Raw genomic sequence first — 21,422 nt, 5'->3', positions numbered from 1 at the left:
TACAGTGGTGTGGATGTGAAAATGTTATTCAGTCCCCCACGTCTAAAAATTTGGGGAGCTAGTTCTAAAATCCTGAATTGCATAGTTACCCTGTTTGTAAAAGAAGAGTTTGGATAAATCAGTGAATTGTCAGTAGCTCTGAGTGGCACTAGAAGCAGCATGAGCTGCAAACTGCAACTTGTCTAGAGTTGGTAAATTACTTGCGTGTGTTAACGAAATTACTTCACCCAAAAATGGATAGGGTTTAGTTGTCTGCAGAATGGGCACTTGCTTGGCTTGTTGGTAAGAAACAAAATAAATCAGATTAGGCTTGCTTTTGCAGTTATGCCACGGACCACAAAGATTTCCAGATCTCAATCCATAAATGATTATCCTTTTTCCAAGAACGGTAGTAACACATCACACTACTTGGATACTTCCATACATTGTCATCTATATATCCGCACCAAAGAAGACTGCGGCTACTTTTTGGTTTTGGATGTTCTTTCGGGGGATGTGAATTCTTTTTCCAGCAAGTTCTAGATTCCACAATGTCTTTTTCTATCTCTGTTTTAGTATTGAGGTCTCCTACTTTTCCGATTCCCATAGTAATCATCCTAAGTTGATCAAGGTTAACCTCGGTATAAACATAGAATGCATGTGTTTCCTGCTTTCGGTGGCAAACTCCATCAGGTGGTGTTGGTGAGATTCTGGGGTGCAAAATCTGTAAAATAGTATCCAAGAGCAAGCCAAGTAGAACACAGATATCAGGGAGTATCATCTAGAGATTTAACGCAAGGAAAAGTATCTCCAAATAATGTGCATTGTCATTCTTCCTTACAAGGTGCATGACCAGAATATCAATCAGATTTTTCCTATCAATTTTACAATGGTGAATGGCATATGTATGAGATATTGAAATTCTACTTGGAGCGTTTCCCAGATGATACTACTAAGGTTCAATAACAGTGTTCACTGGACATTTGCAACTCAAAAAACAATTGAGCAAATACAGAACTTGTGTGTAGTTTTTCTTCAACCAGAAAGACAGACAAAACTTACTGTATCTTTCCATTAGTTAGGGACCCTATGCATCCATTGTTATTGGCTTTTCGATTTCTTCAAAAAAAATATCAAGCACATCAGACATGAATCTGCTTGAGCCTCCTAAAAAAGAAAACGGGAACAGTGATCCCCTGGTTTTGCACCATAATGAGATGTCCAAACTCCAAAGTTGACGAATTCACTATAAAATCTGCTAACTTGAGCTTGCATCAGTCTCTTTTGCAGCTGCCTCTTCCTGATGCTTCTTTTTCCAGTACTCATCAAGTGGGGGTCCAAATATTGCCTTCCCAGAAACAACTCCAATTCTGCAGAACCCATATCATCATTAACACACAGCAAGAGAACATATTACCATATAATCAAATCAGCATAAACACTCAAGCAAACTTTATTCAATCAGAAAGCAGAGAGCAAAATTTAAGGGGTAGCCTATCTAAGCACACTCGTACCACGTCAAGACTCCCAAGGAGTTTCTTGTAATGCATTGCAGATTATAATCCAACCATGACCTAAAATCTGTGCCAACAAACTGACATATTTCTCCCCGTTTTGTTCCCTAGACATTCCAAGCCAAAGGTTGGCCACAACATTCTGACAGGCAACCTTGACTAAAGATTGAAGACACAAATCTCAATTTTATAGCTGTGCAGCAAGAAAATCAGGGAGCCAAAGTAATTCTATTTTTGTGAATTTGGTGTATAGCAAGAAGAGAGTAAATGAAAAATAGAAAAAATTTTCTCTTTTGTAAAAGATTTTCTTTCATGTGAGAATGAGATTTTGAGTGTATTAGGGTTTTGGGTTTGAGCGAATTTTTCTTCACAACTATTTGTTCTCCATCTTTTGTTAGTAAAATTACTTCTTGATGGTCTCCACCCATGAATATAGACTATTCAAGCCGAATAATGTAAATCATGATGTCTTGTGTAATTGGACTATTTTATTCTCCTCTATTTTACAACTCAATCATAGTTTTTAGTTATTGGTGTAGCTCTCGACCACAAGAAGTAATAAATGCAAAGATCTTGAATCATACCGCTGCACATTGTGCTATTGTCATGGCTACGAAAGCGCTAACCATATCTATGCTATACCCAAAAGGACGAGTTGTAATTACATTCAGTAGAGTCACTAAAATATCCCAGTCTCACCTAATAAATAACCAATATATATCGAACTTGGCACATAGACAACTTCACAATAGACCACCCAATCTAGGACTTAACTGTTACAATCCTGAGTATCAAAGCTATGACTTAGCAGGAAAGATCTCACCACTCCAATAAGACAAGGAGAATCACTATTATCACAAGATATAACAAACTAAATCGCCATGATACTGGATACAATCACATACAGTGAGATCCATATGTTATTAGCACATACTGTTGAATTGCTATTTTCAGGGTAAAGCACGTCAATTTAGAGAGTTAGACTCAAAAACTATGGCCCATTAGCTAGAAATGTGTTCAAGCATTAGTGAATACGCTTTTGCATAATGGCATCAAGCTGAGCCAAAAATTTCTAGAGAAAAAAAGAAACCAAATCAGAGCATTTCAACTGAAATTAGAGAAAAAAAAAAACAAAAAAACAGAAATAAGAAGGCGAACTTACATGACTGCTCCAATTACCGTTGGAAACGTGAGGAACCTGCTTCGACCGAACATTTTTGCCAATTTGGTTGCGATTTCTGTGCTGTTCGTTTTCTTCTTGGTCTTTGATTTGGGTGGTTTTCACTTTTCAGGGTTTTAGGTCGATTACAATTTTGGACAAAGGAAAGATGGAAGTATGGGCCTAAAAGGCCGATTAAGTTGGAGAGCTAGTTAGCACGGCCCATTCAGTCCTGAAGACCAGCCTTTTGGGCCGTAGTTCTTGATTTTTTTTTTTTAAAAAAAATATTTTGTGAGATAAATTCTTTTGTTAAAAGGGAATTATCATTGGGTATGGTAGTATCTCAATTTTTTTTTTTTTTTTTTTTTTTTTTTGAAGTGAAAAGCCCTCTGCCAGCCAATTGGATTTCTATTCCGCCAAAAGATCTTCAGAGTGAGTGATGCTTCAAGACCCTAAGAATTCAGTAGTTGGCAATTAAATAGATCTTTTGGGTATTTGTGGTTGTGTTCGTTTTGTTTTTCTTCACTAGATTCGGATTTGTCGGATAACATGCCTTTTTTTATTGTAAGAAAAAAAGATTGCCATAAAATTTTCTAATAAATTTATGTGGCAATCTACATATCCGGCATAACACGAATGAAAAAACACAAATAATAGATAAATTTAATTATTTAATAATTAATACGACAGTTCATATAAGTGTTAGATGGTCTGCTAGATGGATGTATAGTCGGATATATAGTAGGTTAGAAAAGGTGCAAATGTCAGACTACTGAAAGTTTGACCAGTCGCTGGAGTTTTCTTGCTAGTTCTGTACAAAGAAGTGTGAACATTTTGATATAATGAGCTCTGTTTGTCCTTCCAACTTTTTTCCTGTCACATTCTTTTCAAACTTTCAAGTGTTATTCTTAATTGTAAATCTATGAAAAAAAGAAAAGAAAAGAAGAAGCACTGCTCCTAGGACCACGTTTTAATAAGGTAGGAAAGATTGCAAGACAGGAAAATCTGGGATTGACATTGACCTAACAGATCATGTTTCACGTTTCCCTACCTGCCCTTCTTGGCTTCTTGTTTTCTAGACATGCACTGATTCCAACTTGCATTCACAAAACAATTTCAACCTACTCTTTAATTTTGTTAATTAATTAATTATTTCTAGATATCAACGTACAACTTAATGATGATTCTAATTAGTTGGAGGAATAGTATTCCACGAGTTTCATGAGTTGTAACGCACACATTTATTCAGGTATGGAATTCGAGATATGTGTTTGGGGGGCAAAATTCTAAAAACAAATAATTTAGAGGGTCAAAAATTAAATTTTATAGAAATTTTATAATTTATAATTTATTTTTTTGGACCACCTTGGGCCTTGGTCCAGGGTCCCCCAAGGCCCAGGCCCCTGCATTTATTTGTGTACGTTGGTGAGGTTAAAGGAAATGGCAATAATGCATGTAACGCGACGTGTTTGATTGCTAGCTCTACAATACTTGATGTGGCATATTTTTCCTGATACAAGAGGGAAGCAGAGTTCCACGTACGTAAGACTCTTTAATTATAACATTATTACAAAGAAGGAACAATTATGGATGCAACTCCCATTAACGTGGAATATATATAATAATGAAATAAAATTGAGTTTGCGATGGTGGCTGGCCGCCGAAGCCTAATAAGCCTAAACAAACAGCTGGTAATTAATGTCTTACAAAGTTTCTGAACGATGATGATTCCTTATTCAACGGAAATTAAGCTAGCTCTCAATAATGGGTTCGGCTTTGTTGCTGTAAAAAGAAAAAAAAAAAAAAAAAAAAAAAAAAAAAGGTTAACAGAAGATATCATGTTCAACGTCTACGCATAAAGTACTTCATTTGACACCGTTATCTTCAAGCGGCCCATCCCAAATCTGTCATCCCATCCTCTTCCCCATTTCCCCACCACCACCTCTCATAATTGTCATCTTCATTAAATTTTTTTTTTTTTTTGGTCAGATCATCCTCATTAAATTGCTGTCCCACTTTTGCTTTATATGTTTTTGAAGAAAATGCAGTTTACCCTTTTAAGTTTTAGAAATTTTTCAATTTTAACTTCAAAGTTTTAAAATTGACAATCTACCTCCTGAAGTTTTAAAAATTGGCAATTTAAACATTCCGTTACTAATTTCTGTTAAATTGGACAGAAATTTTTAAAAAAATGTCTGAGGGTAATGATGTAATTTCATAGATTTCCGTTCATATAGACGGAAAAATTAGCGGAGGGTTTAAATTGCCAATTTTTGAAACTTCAAGGGGTAAATTGCCAATTTTTGAACTTTGGGGTTAAAATTGAAAAAACTACTGAAATTTCAGGGGGTAAACTGCATTTTTCCCTATGTTTTTTCTCATGGAACTTTCAACTTATAAGGGAAGGGTGCCCAATTTTTAATGGCTCCACTCACCGATCAGTATTTTAATCTAACTTATAGGTCGCCCTTTTCGTAATTCGAAGTTCTCGACATAGTAGCTAGCTCTGATACTAAAAGATACAAACTTTGAGTAGAACTCACTCTTAAAAACCGGCTTACAAGAAAAGGATGCTCAAGAACTTATATACGTATGGTCAATATTAGACTTAATCCATATAGGACATTAGCATTGTAACATATATATATATATATATATATATAGAGAGAGAGAGAGAGAGAGAGAGAGAGAGAGATATCTTTACCTATTACTATAGAATTGAAGTAGTTGATTGAAATATAATAGCATAATTATTAAGTTCTTGTCAGTAATTTTGAGGATTCGGATCCGACCAAATCACGAGTCTACGATTTCCAACAACATGCAATTAAAGCACGAGTCTACGAATTATTTTTAAACATGCATTTTCCTCCGTTCCTCAGAATTGTCTCACTTGAAAAAGCGTGGCACCCACCACGAACACAATTTTCAAATATCAACTATATTTTTATATATATGTACGTGGTTGATCTGTTCAAGAACAGTGAGGACGAACAATTAAAATTGGCTAATCTTCACGTGCCTTTAATACTTATTGATAGTATTTAAGATTGCTTTGTGTTTGAGTTATTTGGTGTAGCCTTTCAAGCAGAGAAAAAGTTTTGTATTATAGGTTTAGCTCATTAATTAATAAAGTCCCATATTCAAATTGAAGTAACACTATTCTTTTCATGATAGTCATTTTAAAAACGTCACAACTAATATGAGATGAGTGTGAAAAGTGGATTAATCTTCAAATTTTAAAATCGTAGTTAATTAAGTTTGTTTTAAAGACAGTGACTTATCCACGTTTATATAAGTGAGATATCAGCATCAAGGACATGTAGACATACGGCTTTGTTAGAGAAAGGCACACATGGAAAGAGAAGCAGAGGCAGCGAAGGAGGAATTGGCAGTGGGAGGATGGCAGCCTTTCGAAGAAATCATCAACTCTACCACCACCAAGTCCACCACCACAGTTACTACAGTCGGTACTACTGGTTTGTCGCCCTCAAAGCGTTACATTAATGGAGCTCAGTTTATAGTTTCCGAAGAAGGTAAGGGAAGACCATAAGAAAAGTACTCTTGGAAAGAATTATGGAGTTTTTTTTCTTCTCTTTTTTGCCTGCTTCTTGTTCTCTCTCTCTTTTCTGGTAAAGCTTTCTTTTAGTTCATCAACGTACAACTTAATGATGATTCTAATTAGTTGGAGGAATACTATTCCACGAGTTTCATGAGTTGTGTTAGCACACATTTATTTAGGTGTGGAGCTAGAGATCTGTGTTTGGGGGGCAAAATTCTAAAAACAAATAATTTGGAGGGTCAAAAATTAAATTTAAAAATTTTATAATTTATAATTTTTTTTTTTTGGACCACCTTGGGCCTTGGTCCAGGGTCCCCCAAGGCCCAGGCCCCTGCATTTATTTGTGTACGTTGGTGAGGTTAAAAGAAATGGCAATATTGCATGTAACGCGACGTGTTTGATTGCTGGCTCTACAATATTTGATGTGGTATATTTTTCCTGATACAAGAGGGAAGCAGAGTTCCACGTACGTAAGACTCTTTAATTATAACATTATTACAAAGAAGGAACAATTATGGATGCAACTCCCATTAACGTGGAATATATATAATAATGAAATAAAATTGAGTTTGCGATGGTGGCTGGCCGCCGAAGCCTAATAAGCCTAAACAAACAGCTGTTAATTAATGTCTTACAAAGGTTCTGAACGATGATGATTCCTTATTCAACGGAAATTAAGCTAGCTCTCAATAATGGGTTCGGCTTTGTTGCTGTAAAAAAAAAAAAAAAGTTAACAGAAGATATCATGTTCAACGTCTACGCATAAAGTACTTCATTTGACGCCGTTAGGGCCGTAAACGAGCAAAGCCACCCGTGAGTTCGTTCGGGATCGGCTTGATAAAGCTGGACTCGTGTCCGACTCGATTATTAAATGAGCCGTTCGTGGACACGAAACTATACTCGATTATTAAACAATACATACTCGTATAAAACCCGACTCGCTCATTTAAAGTTCGTGAACATACTCGTATAGGGGCTCGACTCGCTTATTAGCGCGACTCGTATATATATATAAAACTTATTAAATAGTTATGCTTATATAGTATGTAGCATAAATACTAAATATATATAGTTAAAATATTAATAATGTAGTCATATAATTTATAACTATTTATAGTTAACTAGTGTATTGTGTGTATTAAGCTAAGCTAACTAATTAGTTAATTGGTTTAGTTATATATATAGAGAGCTAATTGGTCAATATAAAAAAAAAAAAGTTAGATAATTTGTATATATAATAAACGGTTTTTTTATCAAAGTTGCTCTCAATTTGTTGGTACGGAAGTAAAACGTTTTTACTAATATAATTTGTCTCATTGGGAAGATGAGTCATTTAAGTTAATTTTTTTTTTTTTTTTTTTTTAAAAAAAGTTTGTATTAGTTGAGCCAACTCGGCTCGGCTCAACTCGACTCGGCTACTAGGCGAGTTTGAGCTCGGCTCGCACAAGGAATTTTCCTTAGTGAGCCGAGCCAAGCTTAAATTTTGGAGTTCGGCATGAGCTCGGCTCGAGCTCGAGCTCGTGAAATTTTTAAAGGAGCCGAACTTGGACAGCCCTGGCTCTCTCAAGCTCGGCTCGTTTACAGCCCTTGACGCCGTTATCTTCAAGCGGCCCATCCCAAATCTGTCATCTCATCCTCTTCCCCATTTCCCCGCCATATATGCACCTCTCATAATTGTCATCTTCAGTAAATTGCTGTCCCACTTTTGCTTTAAATTTATTTGTTTTTTCTCGTGGAACTTGTGATACTATTTTATATATATATATAATAGAGAGAGAGAGAGAGAGAGAGAGAGAGAGGTGTACGTACGCCTTTAGACTTTAAGCCTATTACTATAGAATTGAAGTAGTAGATAGAAATATAATAGCATTATTGAGTTCTTGTCGGTAATTTTGAGGATTCGGATCCCACCAATTAAATCACGAGTCTACGAATTCCAACAACATGCAATTAAGGCACGAGTCTACGAATTATTTTTAAACATGCACTTTCCACCGTTCCTCAAGAATTGTCTCACTTGAAAAAGCGTGGCACCCACCACGCACGATCGAACACAATTTTCAAATATCAACTATGTATTTATATGTACGTAGTTGATCTGTTGATCAAGAACAGTGAGGACGAACAATTAAAAATATTGGCTAATCTTCACGTGCCTTTAATACTTATTGATAAATAAAACTGTCGTAAAGTGGATGACTAGTTGACTTCTGGAACAATTTTTTTTCCTTTTTTTTTTAATAAATTGACTTGACTTAAATTAGCTGCCAATTAAGAATTCTTCTATGACATGCCTGGATTGTGCTGTACAGGTACAGCCTGTACTCCTTATGAGTTTGGATCTTTCTCGTACCACCTTGGCAGGTTGGCGCGTGTTGTTTCCGGGACATCAGTTTCGCTTTAGGCCACGACAAAACTTTAGTTTGGTAGGAAAAAAAAAAAAAAAAAAAAGTTATTGTAGTTATTTTTAGTTTGAAAAATTATTTTGATATATATGCACAAAGATGAAAATTATGTTTATAATTTTAAGATTGCTTTGTGTTTTGAGTTATTTGGTATAGCCTTTCAAGCAGAGAGAAAGTTTTGTATTATAGGTTTAGCTCATTAATTAATTAAGTCCCATATATATCCAAATTGAAGTATAATATGACATGAGTGTGAAGAGTGGATTAATCTTCAAATTTTCAAATTGTAGTTAATTAAGTTTGTTTTATTAAAGGCAGTGACTTATCCACGTTTATATAAGTGAGAAATCAGCATCAAGGACATGTAGACATACGGCTTTGTTAGAGAAAGGCACACATGGAAAGAGAAGCAGAGGCAGCAAAGGAGGAATTGGCAGTGGGAGGATGGCAGCCTTTCGAAGAAATCATCAACTCTACCACCACCAAGTCCACCACCACAATTACTACAGTTGGTACTACTGGTATGTCTTCCTCAAAGCATTACATTAATGGAGCTCAGTTTATAGTTTCCGAAGAAGGTAAGGGAAGACCATAAGAAATACTCTTGGAAAGAATTATGGAGTTTTTTTGCTTCCCTTTTTTGCCTGCTTCTTGTTCTCTCTCTCTCTCTCTTTTCTGGTAAAGCTTTCTTTTTGTTTTCTAAATTAAATACAAGAAACAAAACTGTAAACAAAATCTGGCAGATTTTGTGGAAGCAGAAGATATTCCTGTAGGTATAGAAAATGCTGATTCTGGTGGTGTTGGTTCTGGTGCTTGATAGATTGAATGATTTCTGGTTAGTTTGTTTCTGGTGGTGATTCCTGTAGCAGTTGAAGGTTTGCTGGTTCACTTGACTTCTGCCTATCTTGTATGAGGTTTATGAGTTGATTTTGTAATATTCCCATTTGCATATCTTGTACTGTTTTGGTTTTGTATGCTGTTTTAATTTGTTATAGCTGCTGCATGCTGATTTGAGGTATAGGTAATTGGAAATGGTTCATTTGTAGAGAGTCAGAGAGTGGACTTGTTGGTTGTAGCCTATAGGGGTGTCTGTATAGCTGGTTATCTTCTAGTGTCTGGTTGTGGAGTTAGTTGAGTCAGGATGCATGCTTGTTGCATCTCGTGATTTTCTGTAGTTGGTTTTTTTTTTTTTTGGATGTCGAAATCCCATGTTTTTATTTTCTTTTAATTTCACCCATTTTTTATTAAATGCCCAAAATACCCCTGTTTGAAAAAAAAATGAAAATTCAAAAATGCCTTGGACTAACCCACGGCAGCCATGAGTTTACAGTTTAGTGACTCACAAGAATTTGCTTTTTTTTTTAAAACAAAAAATGAGAGGGTATTTTGGGCATTTTAACAAAAAAGTGGTAAAGTCCAAAGGAGCTAAAACATTAAATACGGACATTACAAATATTTAAATGTAGAAGGTTATGATTTTAAAACCTCGCACATTACAAATATTTAAACTTAGTGGTTTTAAAATCATAACCTCTAAATTTAAATATTTGTAATGTCCATATTTTATATTTTAGCCCCTTTTGATTTTACCACTTTTTTGTTAAAATGCCCAAAATACCTTCTTCTTTTTTTTTCTTTTTTGCTTTTCTTTTTTTTTTTTAAGAAAAAGTGCAAATTTTAGTGAGTCACGAAACTGTACGTAAACTCATTGCTGCCGTGGGTAAGTCCAAGGCATTTTTGAATTTTCTTTTTTTTTTAAACACACGTGTAAGTGAGAGTTACTCTTTGTTAGTATGCATGTTGTGTTATAATATTAATTAGTTAAATAATTAAATTTATAATTTTTTATTCGCTTAAACTTTTAAAATAATTAGTGATTTAATATGTTGCACAATAGTGAAAACTCGAAAATGAAAACCAAACCTATCAAATTTTACTGGTTTTGATATATAATCTAAGCCATCATTTTTTATTTTTTTATTTTTTTGGGTGATCTTTTGAAGAATTGGTAGCCTAAAAAGTTGCATGATCCTGCAATATTCATCAAATAAAGTTCATATAATTCAATAATCTTCTAAGATAATGCTTATTTGTTGCATGGTTTCAGGTGAATCCTCATTTGGATCTTTTGCATTGAAGAAAGGAGATGCTAATTTTGATGATTCTAAGACAAGCCCTGAACATGTCATATTGGATTTCACAACAACAACAGCATCTGCTATTCAAGGTGGAGCCAAAATTAATCCTGAACAAGGTGGAGCCGAAATTAACCCTGAACATGTCTTATTGGATTTCACAGCAGCAACAACATCAGCCATTCAAGGTGGAGCTGTAATTAACACTGAAGAAGAAGATCATTTCAAGACAGATTTGTATCTTGAAACAGTTTGCACGAAGCCGGAGAACTATAATTTCTACTGCCCTAATTGTAAAGCTTGTATTGAGAAGGTCCTTATTCGCAATGAAGAGGAAATGAGGTGCCCAACATGCTTGGAATGTGTCAAATTTATAGGTACTTTCACATTCTGATTGTGAATACTTTATTTATTTATAATTTCTTATCGGTTTAAGTTTTTGAGATAACCAATAATTTAATTTGATATCAAAGTCAAAATCCTAAATTCTCGAACCTGATTCCATCATTTACTCCCAATTTTCAATCAAAATATGCCACCATTTGCCTTCTTATTTGTTTACAATATTCTTGGTTGATCTCTCACAGTAAGCTTAACTATATTTTCTGACTTTGACAGGAGGTTGGGTCCTTCAAAAGTTCAGTAGAAGGAAACCAGAGGATCTTGAGGAGGATGATTCTTTGAAGCAAAAAAGTCCTATAACGTCGCCTGTTAGTCCTCCACCACCACCGCCGGCGGCACAGCTGCCACCTCCAATAAGTCCAATAAAGTGGGAAATCCTTAAAAGTGTCGTTTATGGTGGTTTAATTGAATCAATCACAAGCTTATCTATTGTGACATCTGCATCTAGTTCTGCTACCGCCACATGTAAGTGCTTAGATTTTTTTATTTTGTTTCACACTTCTTTCGCATTGGTCGGAAAACTCGGTATATGAAATAATTGCAGCTGCTTTCCGTTTTGTGTGAGTGTTTATAGAATCTCGTGTGGTAACATTTCATCCTGGCACAAAGATTACTGGAATTTGATATTTTTATTTAGCACGTATTGGCTATAAAAGTTTTTCCGATTGCAGTGAACATTGTAGCCTTGGCACTGGCAAACTTGATTGGTGGGCTTTTCGTCATTGGTCATAATGTGAGTTTTTTTTTTTTCGGCCAAAAGTTTCATTGCAGTTCACAAATGCATCAATTCAGACAAAATCCTCATTTTTTACCATCTTTATTTCATCATAATCAACATGTTTTGTCTTTGCTTCTCCAACAATTTATGATGTTATTAGGCCATGCTACCTGCAAACCAGAGAGCATTGAGATTATATAGAAGCTAAGAATCAAAGAACTAATGTGAAATTTAGCACTTAGTAGTATCTTTATAATTTATCCACTTAATGTGGACAACTCATATTTATAATGTGAGACTAACTTTTCAGAATGTCATAACAACTGCAGCTTAGGGAATTAAAGAATGAGCAATCTAGAGTGGACTTGAATCAAGAAGGTGAGCAGGTGGATCGGTACAAGAAAATATTGGGGCAGAAAAAAAATTTCATTCTTCATGCCTCAGTTGCAGTATTATCATTCCTTGTTTTTGGCTTAGTGCCTCCACTGGTGTATGGCTTCTCATTTTATGAGAGCGACAACGAGTACCTTAAGCTCGCAGCAGTTGCAGCAGCTTCTGTTTTATGCATCACATTACTTGCCATTGCCAAGGCTTCCATCCAAAATCCACCGGTTTCCAAGTATATAACAACTGTGTTGCACTATCTTGCAATTGGGGTTGCAGCCTCTGGCATTTCTTACTTAGTAGGCTACCTAGTGGAGAAGCTTATTGAGAAGCTTGGTTTGTTTGAGTCAACTGTCACTTTGCCCATTCCTGAAATGAGCTTATTCAAACATGCATGGGGATCCTACTAATTAGATGGGATTCATAAATTGAAGTTTGTTGAGTTTTTGCTTTCCCTTCTTTTTCTTTGAAGTCCTACTTTTGTTTCATTAACATTATTGGAAGTAATGTTGGACATGTAACTCTTTTTTGACTAGTGTTAGCATTGAAATCGTATGCAAGAATCATTTGGCATTTCAATTTGAAAGACTCGACATGTCATTTAAAACAACATTTGTAGGTGCATTTTTAAAAAATATATAATTTAGAAAACATAAAATATTTTTCAAATTCTCAAACACAGAAGGAAATTCGTCTAAATGCAGAATTTCTCCTTACTCTTGAGGCCCTGAAGTTCAAAAACTAAGGCTCTAGCGCTGCTGCGCTAACATGGACGCAAATACACAAGCAAAATGTTTGAACTGTTATGTGGAGCTCCTCTTGGACAAGAGAACTCCTTCAAAAATTGGCGTATGCCGCTGATTGCGGCGCGCACACGGTATTCTTTAGTAAAAGGCGAAAGAATAGTTCGCTTTGTGCTCACCGCGCGGCTGCGTGGTTTAGGAGAGGTGCTCACTTCCCTAATTATACTAGTTCTTTGTAATGACTCTCTTGCTTCTTCCCGGTGTGGGACTTGTAACAATAAGAAACCCACTTAGCTGTGCGCGCTTGTAGACGGAACACATGCATGCATGCCTTTAGATATTTCTCTTCCAGATCAGACGGCTGCAATCAGACGGATAGAGATGAAACTCACAATCTTGTTGAAAACAATTTTGTGGTTGTGTTCATTTTGTCTTTCTTCATTGGATACGGATTTGTCTTTGTGGTTGTGTCAGAAAAAATGATTGGCATCAGACAGTTTTTACTAAAATTTCCCAATAAATTATTTAGATGATCTATATGAGTAGCACCCGATCGACATAACATGAATGTAAAAAATTAAGTAATAAATTTTACAGATAAATTTAATTATTTAGTCATATATGTAATAATTTACATAAGTATCACACGAATTTTCATGTCAATTATAAATAACTAAGAAAAAAGTTATAGTATTTTTAACTACACTCTTTTTTGTTATAAGATAAAATTTGGACATTATATATAATTTTTGAGAAATTGGCTCATTTGGGTGTGGATTTTTTTTTTTTTTCTATTCTACTTAACTTAATTCAAAATTGTGAATATCAATGAGAAAAGAGAGTTGAGATTATGTTTAGGTTGTTTGAATAATACAAAATCTAATAATAAAAAATCTAATTAAAAAATAAAAATATATATATTACAAAAAAAAAAAAAAAAAAGCCACTTCCAAGGTGTCTAAGGTGGATCAGCCACCCCCAAAACTGATGGGGATGGTCAAGCCACCCCTAACTGCGGTTTTGGGGTGGCTCAAGCACTTGGGGGTGGCTAACCCACCCCCGAAACGGATGGGGGTGGAGCTGCTTGAGGTGGCTTGGCCACCCTCGAATTCTACAGGGGTGGCTAACTTGTTTCGGGAAAGTGGATCGGCCACCCCGAGACTCTTAGGGGTGGTCCAGCCACCACCATTAAATATATATATATTTCAATTTTTTTTTTTAATTTTCTTGATTTTTAAAATTTTTATTTAATGTTTTTTATTAGTTTAATTTGGTTGAAATTTTTTAAGTTGAGTTGAGTATTAGTGGTGTCAAATCAATCTTAAAAAAAAAAAAAAAAAAAGTTTAATTAGAAGAATTGGGAAGAATTTCCTTCCCAGACAAGCTTAGTACTGATCTCTATCAATCTCCCATACATCTCTATACATGTAAGTCTTACAAATCTAATTATTAATGTGAGAAAAAGATATATATGAAATATGGCTGAAAGACAGAGAAATAGCAGATCTCATAATTTTTATATAACGGTACATGCCAAATTATTGGAACTTTGACTAGTAGCTGGAGTTTAATTTGTTGCACTTTCGGACAAAGAATATCAACATTTTGATATAATGAGCTCTGTTTGTTCTTCAAACTTTTTGCCTGTCACATTCGATATATCTTTTCAAATTTCCAAGTGTTCTATATAGAACACTTAATTGTACATCTATGAAAAAGAAAATAAAAGAAGAAGCACTGCTCGCAGGACCACGTTTTTAATTGTTAATGGTTTAAAGATCTGCGAGGAGAGAATGAAAGACATGAAATATCATTTTGCCAATAAGGGATCACGTTTCCCTACCTGCCCTTCTTTAATTCCAACGTCTACTTTTTAATTTTATGTTAATTAATATATCATTTCTATATATCAGTAACTTAATCATGATTCTAATTAAGTAAAATTTCAAATTAATCATATATCTTGATCGAGGGAGTAAAATTTCAAATTAATCATATCTTGATCGTCCCCATGTCCCATCCATCCATCAATAGGTTCAATAAGTAAGACAAAATCTTTAGATATTTGGTCAAAATTCATTAATAATATGAATCAACAAGCCATTTCTCATCGCATTTTCCGATTTTTTTTTTTTTTTTTTTTTTCTGACATGTTCACACAAGAAAAGGAGAAGGAGAATTTAAATTAATTAGCGTGATTCACAACCGATTGAGCTATTCCTTATATATCCTTGCATTTTTATATGATTCAATGACTTTTTCAACTTTGTTCCACGAGTTTCCTGAGTTGTACGTGTTAGCACACATTTATTGTCTTGGTGAGGTTAAAAATAAAATAAATGGCATTGATGCATGCATGTGCATGCGACGTGTTTGATTGCTGGCTCTACGTACAATATATATATATATATATATTAACCCATATTGGGGCCACCTTTGCGCAGGGTCCTAAACAGACAGCTGTTTTTTTTTTAATTGAATTGAATTGAAACAGACAGCTGTTAATGCCATAAAAAGGTTCTGAATTTGCTGATAACTCGTTTTTCATAATGTTATCAGACTCGTTCTGCTATCAAAGGAAATCTAGCTATAGCTCTCAATAATATATACTGAGATTAATGGCTATTTAGTAGCTCAATTCGGCTACTTTTGAGGCCAACAATTGTCTTTCTGATTTAACAATATTCTTTTAAGATTTTTCTTTTATGCATCATCTAGGTTAGCCGGCGACAGGTTGGTGGCTGACTGTGGGTCTAGGAAAGAAGAATAGGAAATATTAATTTTAAAAGATTTTTTGTTTAAACCATATGAGGTCTTAGTGAGCATAAATTAGGTGTTTATGCTTTTTTTTGTTATGGCCGGTGTTCTACGCTGATTTGTCATATAAGAGAGATAAACACAGAGGTTGAGACGGTGGGACTTGGCTTAAGATATATTTGATTTTATTTTTCTTCTTTGGACGATCCATCCATCAATAGATTCAATAAGGAAGGCAAAATCTTTAGATATTTGGTCAAAATTCATTTAATAGTACGAATAAACTAGCCATTTCACCTTGCATTTTTTAAGATGGTTCAATGATTTTTTCAAGTTTGTTCAAGTGCTAATTTTTTAAGGAATTTGTGGGCCTAACTCATTTCATAAAACTGGTTATTCGTAGGCCTAACTCATTTTTTCTGGTCCTTGTCATGGGATAAGTAGTGTGGGCCTCATTCATTTTGTGGTGGGCTTTGATACCATAAAGAAATTCATGAGCTTAACTCATCTCATAAAACCAGTTTAATAAGAGAGGCTTGTACATTCCCTTATAAATATGCATAAGATCTTGTTCACGAATAATGTGAAATTATTCCTCAACAATTACAACTAAACCCTAAGTTATTTTTTTCATTGCCTTCTTTACCATCACTTCAAGTTTTAGATAGAGAGAGAAGGATAGTTTATAAAGGTGTACGTGTTTGGTTCATTAATTCTAGCCAATGTGAGAAAAACTTTTCTCTATCATACACTTTCAAAATTTTTGAATTAAAATATGTAAGTCTTTCCAATCAATGCACTTAAAAATTTTGGATTGAAAAAAAAAAAATCTTCCATAATTATTTGAAATGCCGAAATAATTTTAATTTATTTATTTAATAAAATATAACAAAACTCTCAATTAATAAGTGAGGTTTAACATATTTGTTGAATATTCAATTAAAATAGGAGGCAAATGAGAGAGATAATGTTCAAATTCAAAACCTTTGTTATGATACAATGTACTTAAATCATCAATTATTCTAAAAGCTTTAGCTAATTAGAAATAGTCGATTTTGCCTGTTTGGGATTACACTTGAGAGACCTAAAAGTGTTTTTAACACTTAAAAAGTCAGTTTGAAGAAAAAAGTACTCGTTTGGTAAAAAAATTAAAAGCGCTTTTAAGAGTCCAAAAAACCTAAAAATAGCCAAAAACACATTTTTCGCAAAAGCTTCAAAATGAAATTTTTGCAAAACAAAAAACGTTTTTTTTGACTTAAAAGCTCTATTTCTCAAAAGCAATCCCAAACAGACTTTTTAATCATTTAGTTAATATTATAACATAATTTTAGGGGATCAATATTCATTCATGGAGAGAGTATTATTCTATTAAATCATTAAATATGGTTCTCTTCTTCTAGTTAAGTATCTCTTTAATGAAGATGATCATTTTCCCTCTTTAGTTTGCATTTTTTTTTTTTTTTTTTTCTAAAGGGGGAATCATTCCAGTCACATTAATTGATGAAAGAACACCAGCATAAAGCTCTTATATCACAGAGCAAAAGCTCTAAAACAATCATAACCGAAGCTACAAGGTTACAAGTCATAGATATATACATAACAATCTGACATTCAAGACCTATCTATGACATCAAAATCCGATAACCCATAACTAATCTTCAATTTTAACAATAGATCTGTTCTAGACAAATTCAACTCAATGCTCATATTCCTCGACCCCCATGCCGAAACTCATCATCCTTAACCCTTAAGCCAAAAAATTGTTTACAGCCACAATCCAAAGGTCTAGACAATCCTTATTCAAACAAGTTATAAAGAAACTGAATTACGCCTTTGTGCTCTTTAATGAACTTGCATTTACTTATAGAAAAATAAATAAAAATAATATTGTCATCTATGTAAAACGCTGTGTTTAATTAATATTATATTGTTCTTATGTTCAGGAACATTAACGCGCTGTGAATGACTAAAATTGGCTAATCTACAAGACTACATGATCTGCCTTCAATAACGTGGATTAACAACAATTATTATTATTTTTTCAAGAACTTGACTTGATTTAAATTAGTTGTCAATTAAGAATTTGTCTGTAACATGTGCAGATTCTGTTGCAGCCATGTGATTAGTTGAAGTCCCTCTCAGTACTGTAGGTCACGACAAAACTGAGTTTGATAGGATAATGCAGAAAAAATAATTAATTACTCTCATCAAATAAAAAAATTCAAGCCCTCATATGTACATGCTTGATATCATTTTGCAGAAAATGAAAATATAAACAAGTACTACATAGCACAAAATTAAAGAAACAAATAATAATAAAGTACGTAGCTTGTGCTCCAGTGATTTGTTTATCTTTCAATAAATTGACTTAATTTTTTTTTTTTAATAAATGCGTAGGTTTTGCTGTAGCCATATGATGAGTTGGGGTTTCCATCTGCCGCACGTGTTGCCTCCGGTATATCAGACGTTCGATTCGAAGGTTGGTAGAGTGAGAATAAGACCTATGAGAGGGAGTTTCACATTAGGCCACGACAAAACTAAGTTTGGTAGGGGGGAAAAAAAAAAAAGGTTAATATGATTTGTCATCACTAAAGTACATCAACGTGGTTTGTGCATGTTTGTGTTCTTATAAAATACATACCCTTGTCACGTTTTATTGCGACTTTGATGGCCACGTGAGACTAATTAATTAATTAACTGTCAGCAGATTACAAAGAGATCAGGTGTGTGTGGGCTTCAAGCAGAGAAAATGTTAATTTTGCATGCATTTAGGTTAATTTATTTAGCTACTTAGGTGTTCTCATTAATTAAGTCTTGCAGTTAAACAATTTATTAAGACGACCATTGACTTGAACCACATTTATATAACTGAGAAATCAGCATCAAAGACATGCAGGCTTTCATAGAGAAAGGCGCACATGGAAAGAGAAGCAGAGGCAATGAAGGAGGAATTGGGCTTGGGAGGATGGCAGCCAGCAGCTGGCCAAGATATCATCAACTCTACCTCCACCACCACCACAATTTCTACAGTTGGTAATGGTTTGTCCTCGATGCATTACAATGGAGCTCAGTTTCTAGTTTCTGAAGAAGGTAAGAATTAAATACTCTTAATTGGAAAGAATTACAACAACCACTTAATTACTCTACCTACATAATCTCTATTTGAGTTTTTTTTTTTTTTTTCCTTAGGTTTTTTTTAATTATTATTATATATATAGAGAGGGTATTTTGGAAATTTTGATAGAAATTAACGGAAAAACTTAATGGAGTGAAGATATTGCAAAAAATTAGAATTTTGACGCATTAAATTAAGAGTTTTTAAACTTTGGAAGTAATTGCAAATGAAAATGAAAGTTCGGGAGGTTAAGTGATAAAAATACATATATAAATAATAATAAATTTTTTTTTTTAAAAAAAAAGGCAAGCAACTAATAATATATAACGGCCACCATTTTTATATACAGATCTGATCAATTGTCGTTAAAGTTTCCGAAGTATTTCGATATGGGACCTTAATCTTTCCCTGTCTCTTATCAGACTCAAAAAATCACTATGCAGAATTGACCACTAATATTCTGCCTGTGGTTGCTGATAGCTTAGAAAGTTGCATGTTCCTACAATATTCATCAAATAAAGTTCATATAATTCAATAGTCTTCTAAGATAATGCTTATTTGTTGCATGGCTTCAGGTGAATCCTCATTTGGATCTTTTGCTAATTTTGATGATTCTAAGACAAGCCCTGAACATGTCAAATTGGATTTCACATCAGCAACAACATCTACCATGCAAGGTGGAGTCGAAATTAACCCTGAACATGTCATATTGGATTTCACAGCAATAACAACATCTGCCATTCAAGGTGGGGCCGAAATTAACTCTGAAGAAGTTGATCATTTTAAGACAGATCTATATCTTGAAACAGTATGTACGAAGCCAGAAAACTATAATTTTTACTGCCCTAAATGTAAAGCTTGTATTGAGAAGGTCCTCATTCGCAATGAAGAGGAAATGAGGTGCCCAACATGCCTTGAATGTGTCAAATTTATAGGTACTTTCACATTTTGATTGTATAGGAATACTTCATTTACTTAATTATAATTTTTTATTGGCTTAAGCCTTTGAGATAACCAATAGTTTAACAAGGCATCAAAGTCAAAATCTTGAATTCTCGAACCATGATTTACTCCCATTTTTCAATCAAAATATGCCTTCTTATTTTTTCACAATATTCTTGGCTGATCTCTTATGATATTGTCAACGAGCTTAACTATATTTTCTCACTTTGACAGGAGGTTGGGTCCTTCAAAAGTTTAGTGGAGGGAAACCAAAGGGTCATGTTAAACCACGACCAACACCACCGGGAACAAACCCAAAAGCCAAGGTTATGATTGTTGAGGATGATTCTCCGAAGCAAGAAAGTCTTATAACGCCACTTGTTCGTTCACGACCAACACCAGCGGCAACAAACCTAGGAGCTAACGTTGTGATTCTTGAGGATGATTCTTCGAAGCAAAAAAGTCCTATAACGTCGTCTGTTAGTCCACCACCACCACCGCCGGCAGCACAGCCGCCACCTCCAAAAAGTCCAATAAAGTGGGAAATCCTTAAAAGTGTCGTTTATGGTGGTTTAATTGAATCAATCACAAGCTTATCTGTTGTGACATCTGCTGCTAGTTCATCTACTGCCACATGTAAGTGCTTAGCTTTTTTATTTTGTTTCACACTTCTTTCGTATTGGTCCAAAAACTCGGTATATGAAATAATTGCAACCGCTTTTTGTTTGGTGTGAGTGTTTATAGAATCATGTGTGGTAACATTTCATCCTGCCACAAAGATTACTGTTATTTAACATTTTTATTTAGCACATATTGGCTATAAAAAAAATTTCTGATTGCAGTGAACATTGTAGCCTTGGCACTGGCAAACCTGATTGGTGGGCTTTTCGTCATCGGTCATAATGTGAGTTTATTTATTTTTGGCCAAAAATTTCATTGCAGTTGACAAATGCATCAATTCATGATACAAAGTCTTCGTTTTATTTACTGTTTTTTTCATCCTCCTTACCTAAAAGTCTAGCTCCGCCCATGAAACATTCAAATGAGACATTTGAAAATGAATTATCGTTATTTGAGAATACCAATGCAATTGTTGATGGATCTAGTTTTACTCAAAAGGTTGTCACATATTGTTGTATCATGCTATATATTGGTTATGTATTAGCCTAAACATAATTGTAATTAATGACCCAAAAAACTACTAGTCACAAATGCATTATCACTTTAAAAATACTAGTTAAAATACTTTTTGAATTTCCTATAATTGCTTATAAAGCTCATATTCACTGAGTAAATAATTAATGTGAAACTTATGACTCATGAACATCGTTATAATTCACCTGGCCACTCGATGCGAGATTAACTTTCTAGAGTGTCACAACAACAACAACAACATTTGCTGTTGTTGTTGATACCTTTAGGCTTTAGACATTCTCCAAAACATGACATAATTGCCCTAGCTAGAGAGGATTTAACTAACTTGTTCAATAAAGAATCCTTATAAATATGTCATGTGATATATATGGAACTTGTTTCAGTTTATATAACTTATTGAATTAAACTACAGCTTAGGGAATTAAAGAATGATCAATCTAGAGTGGCCTCGA

At 34.2% G+C, this 21,422-nt stretch overlaps 1 protein-coding gene, 1 long non-coding RNA gene and 1 other non-coding gene across 5 annotated transcripts; 1 reads left to right on the top strand and 2 right to left on the bottom strand.

Annotated features, from left to right (window-relative positions):
* Positions 1-746: 746 nt before the first annotated feature.
* LOC132188222 (uncharacterized) lies at positions 747-2,791 on the bottom strand. The gene is made up of 2 exons (XR_009440867.1): positions 2,656-2,791; positions 747-1,349 (listed from the first exon to the last, which is right to left on the bottom strand). It is a non-coding gene; the product is annotated as an uncharacterized LOC132188222 (long non-coding RNA).
* Positions 2,792-8,814: 6,023 nt separating this feature from the next.
* Positions 8,815-12,837, top strand: LOC132187298 (membrane protein of ER body 2-like). 3 transcript variants are annotated; one of them, XM_059601567.1, is made up of 6 exons: positions 8,815-9,197; positions 10,727-10,846; positions 10,919-11,131; positions 11,373-11,621; positions 11,828-11,889; positions 12,204-12,837. In XM_059601567.1, the coding sequence occupies exons 1-6, from the start codon at positions 9,017-9,019 to the stop codon at positions 12,666-12,668; spliced, it is 1,290 nt and encodes a 429-aa protein (XP_059457550.1). In that variant the 5' UTR covers positions 8,815-9,016; the 3' UTR covers positions 12,669-12,837. The 3 variants fall into 3 exon arrangements, with proteins under 3 accessions (XP_059457550.1, XP_059457548.1, XP_059457549.1); XM_059601565.1 differs by having other exon boundaries at positions 8,816-9,197; positions 10,727-11,131; XM_059601566.1 differs by having other exon boundaries at positions 8,824-9,140; positions 10,727-11,131.
* Positions 12,838-13,071: 234 nt separating this feature from the next.
* Positions 13,072-13,189, bottom strand: LOC132188921 (U5 spliceosomal RNA). The gene has a single exon (XR_009440979.1). It is a non-coding gene; the product is annotated as a U5 spliceosomal RNA (small nuclear RNA).
* Positions 13,190-21,422: the final 8,233 nt, after the last annotated feature.

Source organism: Corylus avellana, chromosome ca7 (assembly GCF_901000735.1).
Source record: "Corylus avellana chromosome ca7, CavTom2PMs-1.0".
Lineage (NCBI taxonomy): Eukaryota > Viridiplantae > Streptophyta > Magnoliopsida > Fagales > Betulaceae > Corylus > Corylus avellana.
The sequence above is the reverse complement of the archived record's forward strand: the minus strand, read 5'-3'. Positions and strand labels throughout refer to the sequence as shown.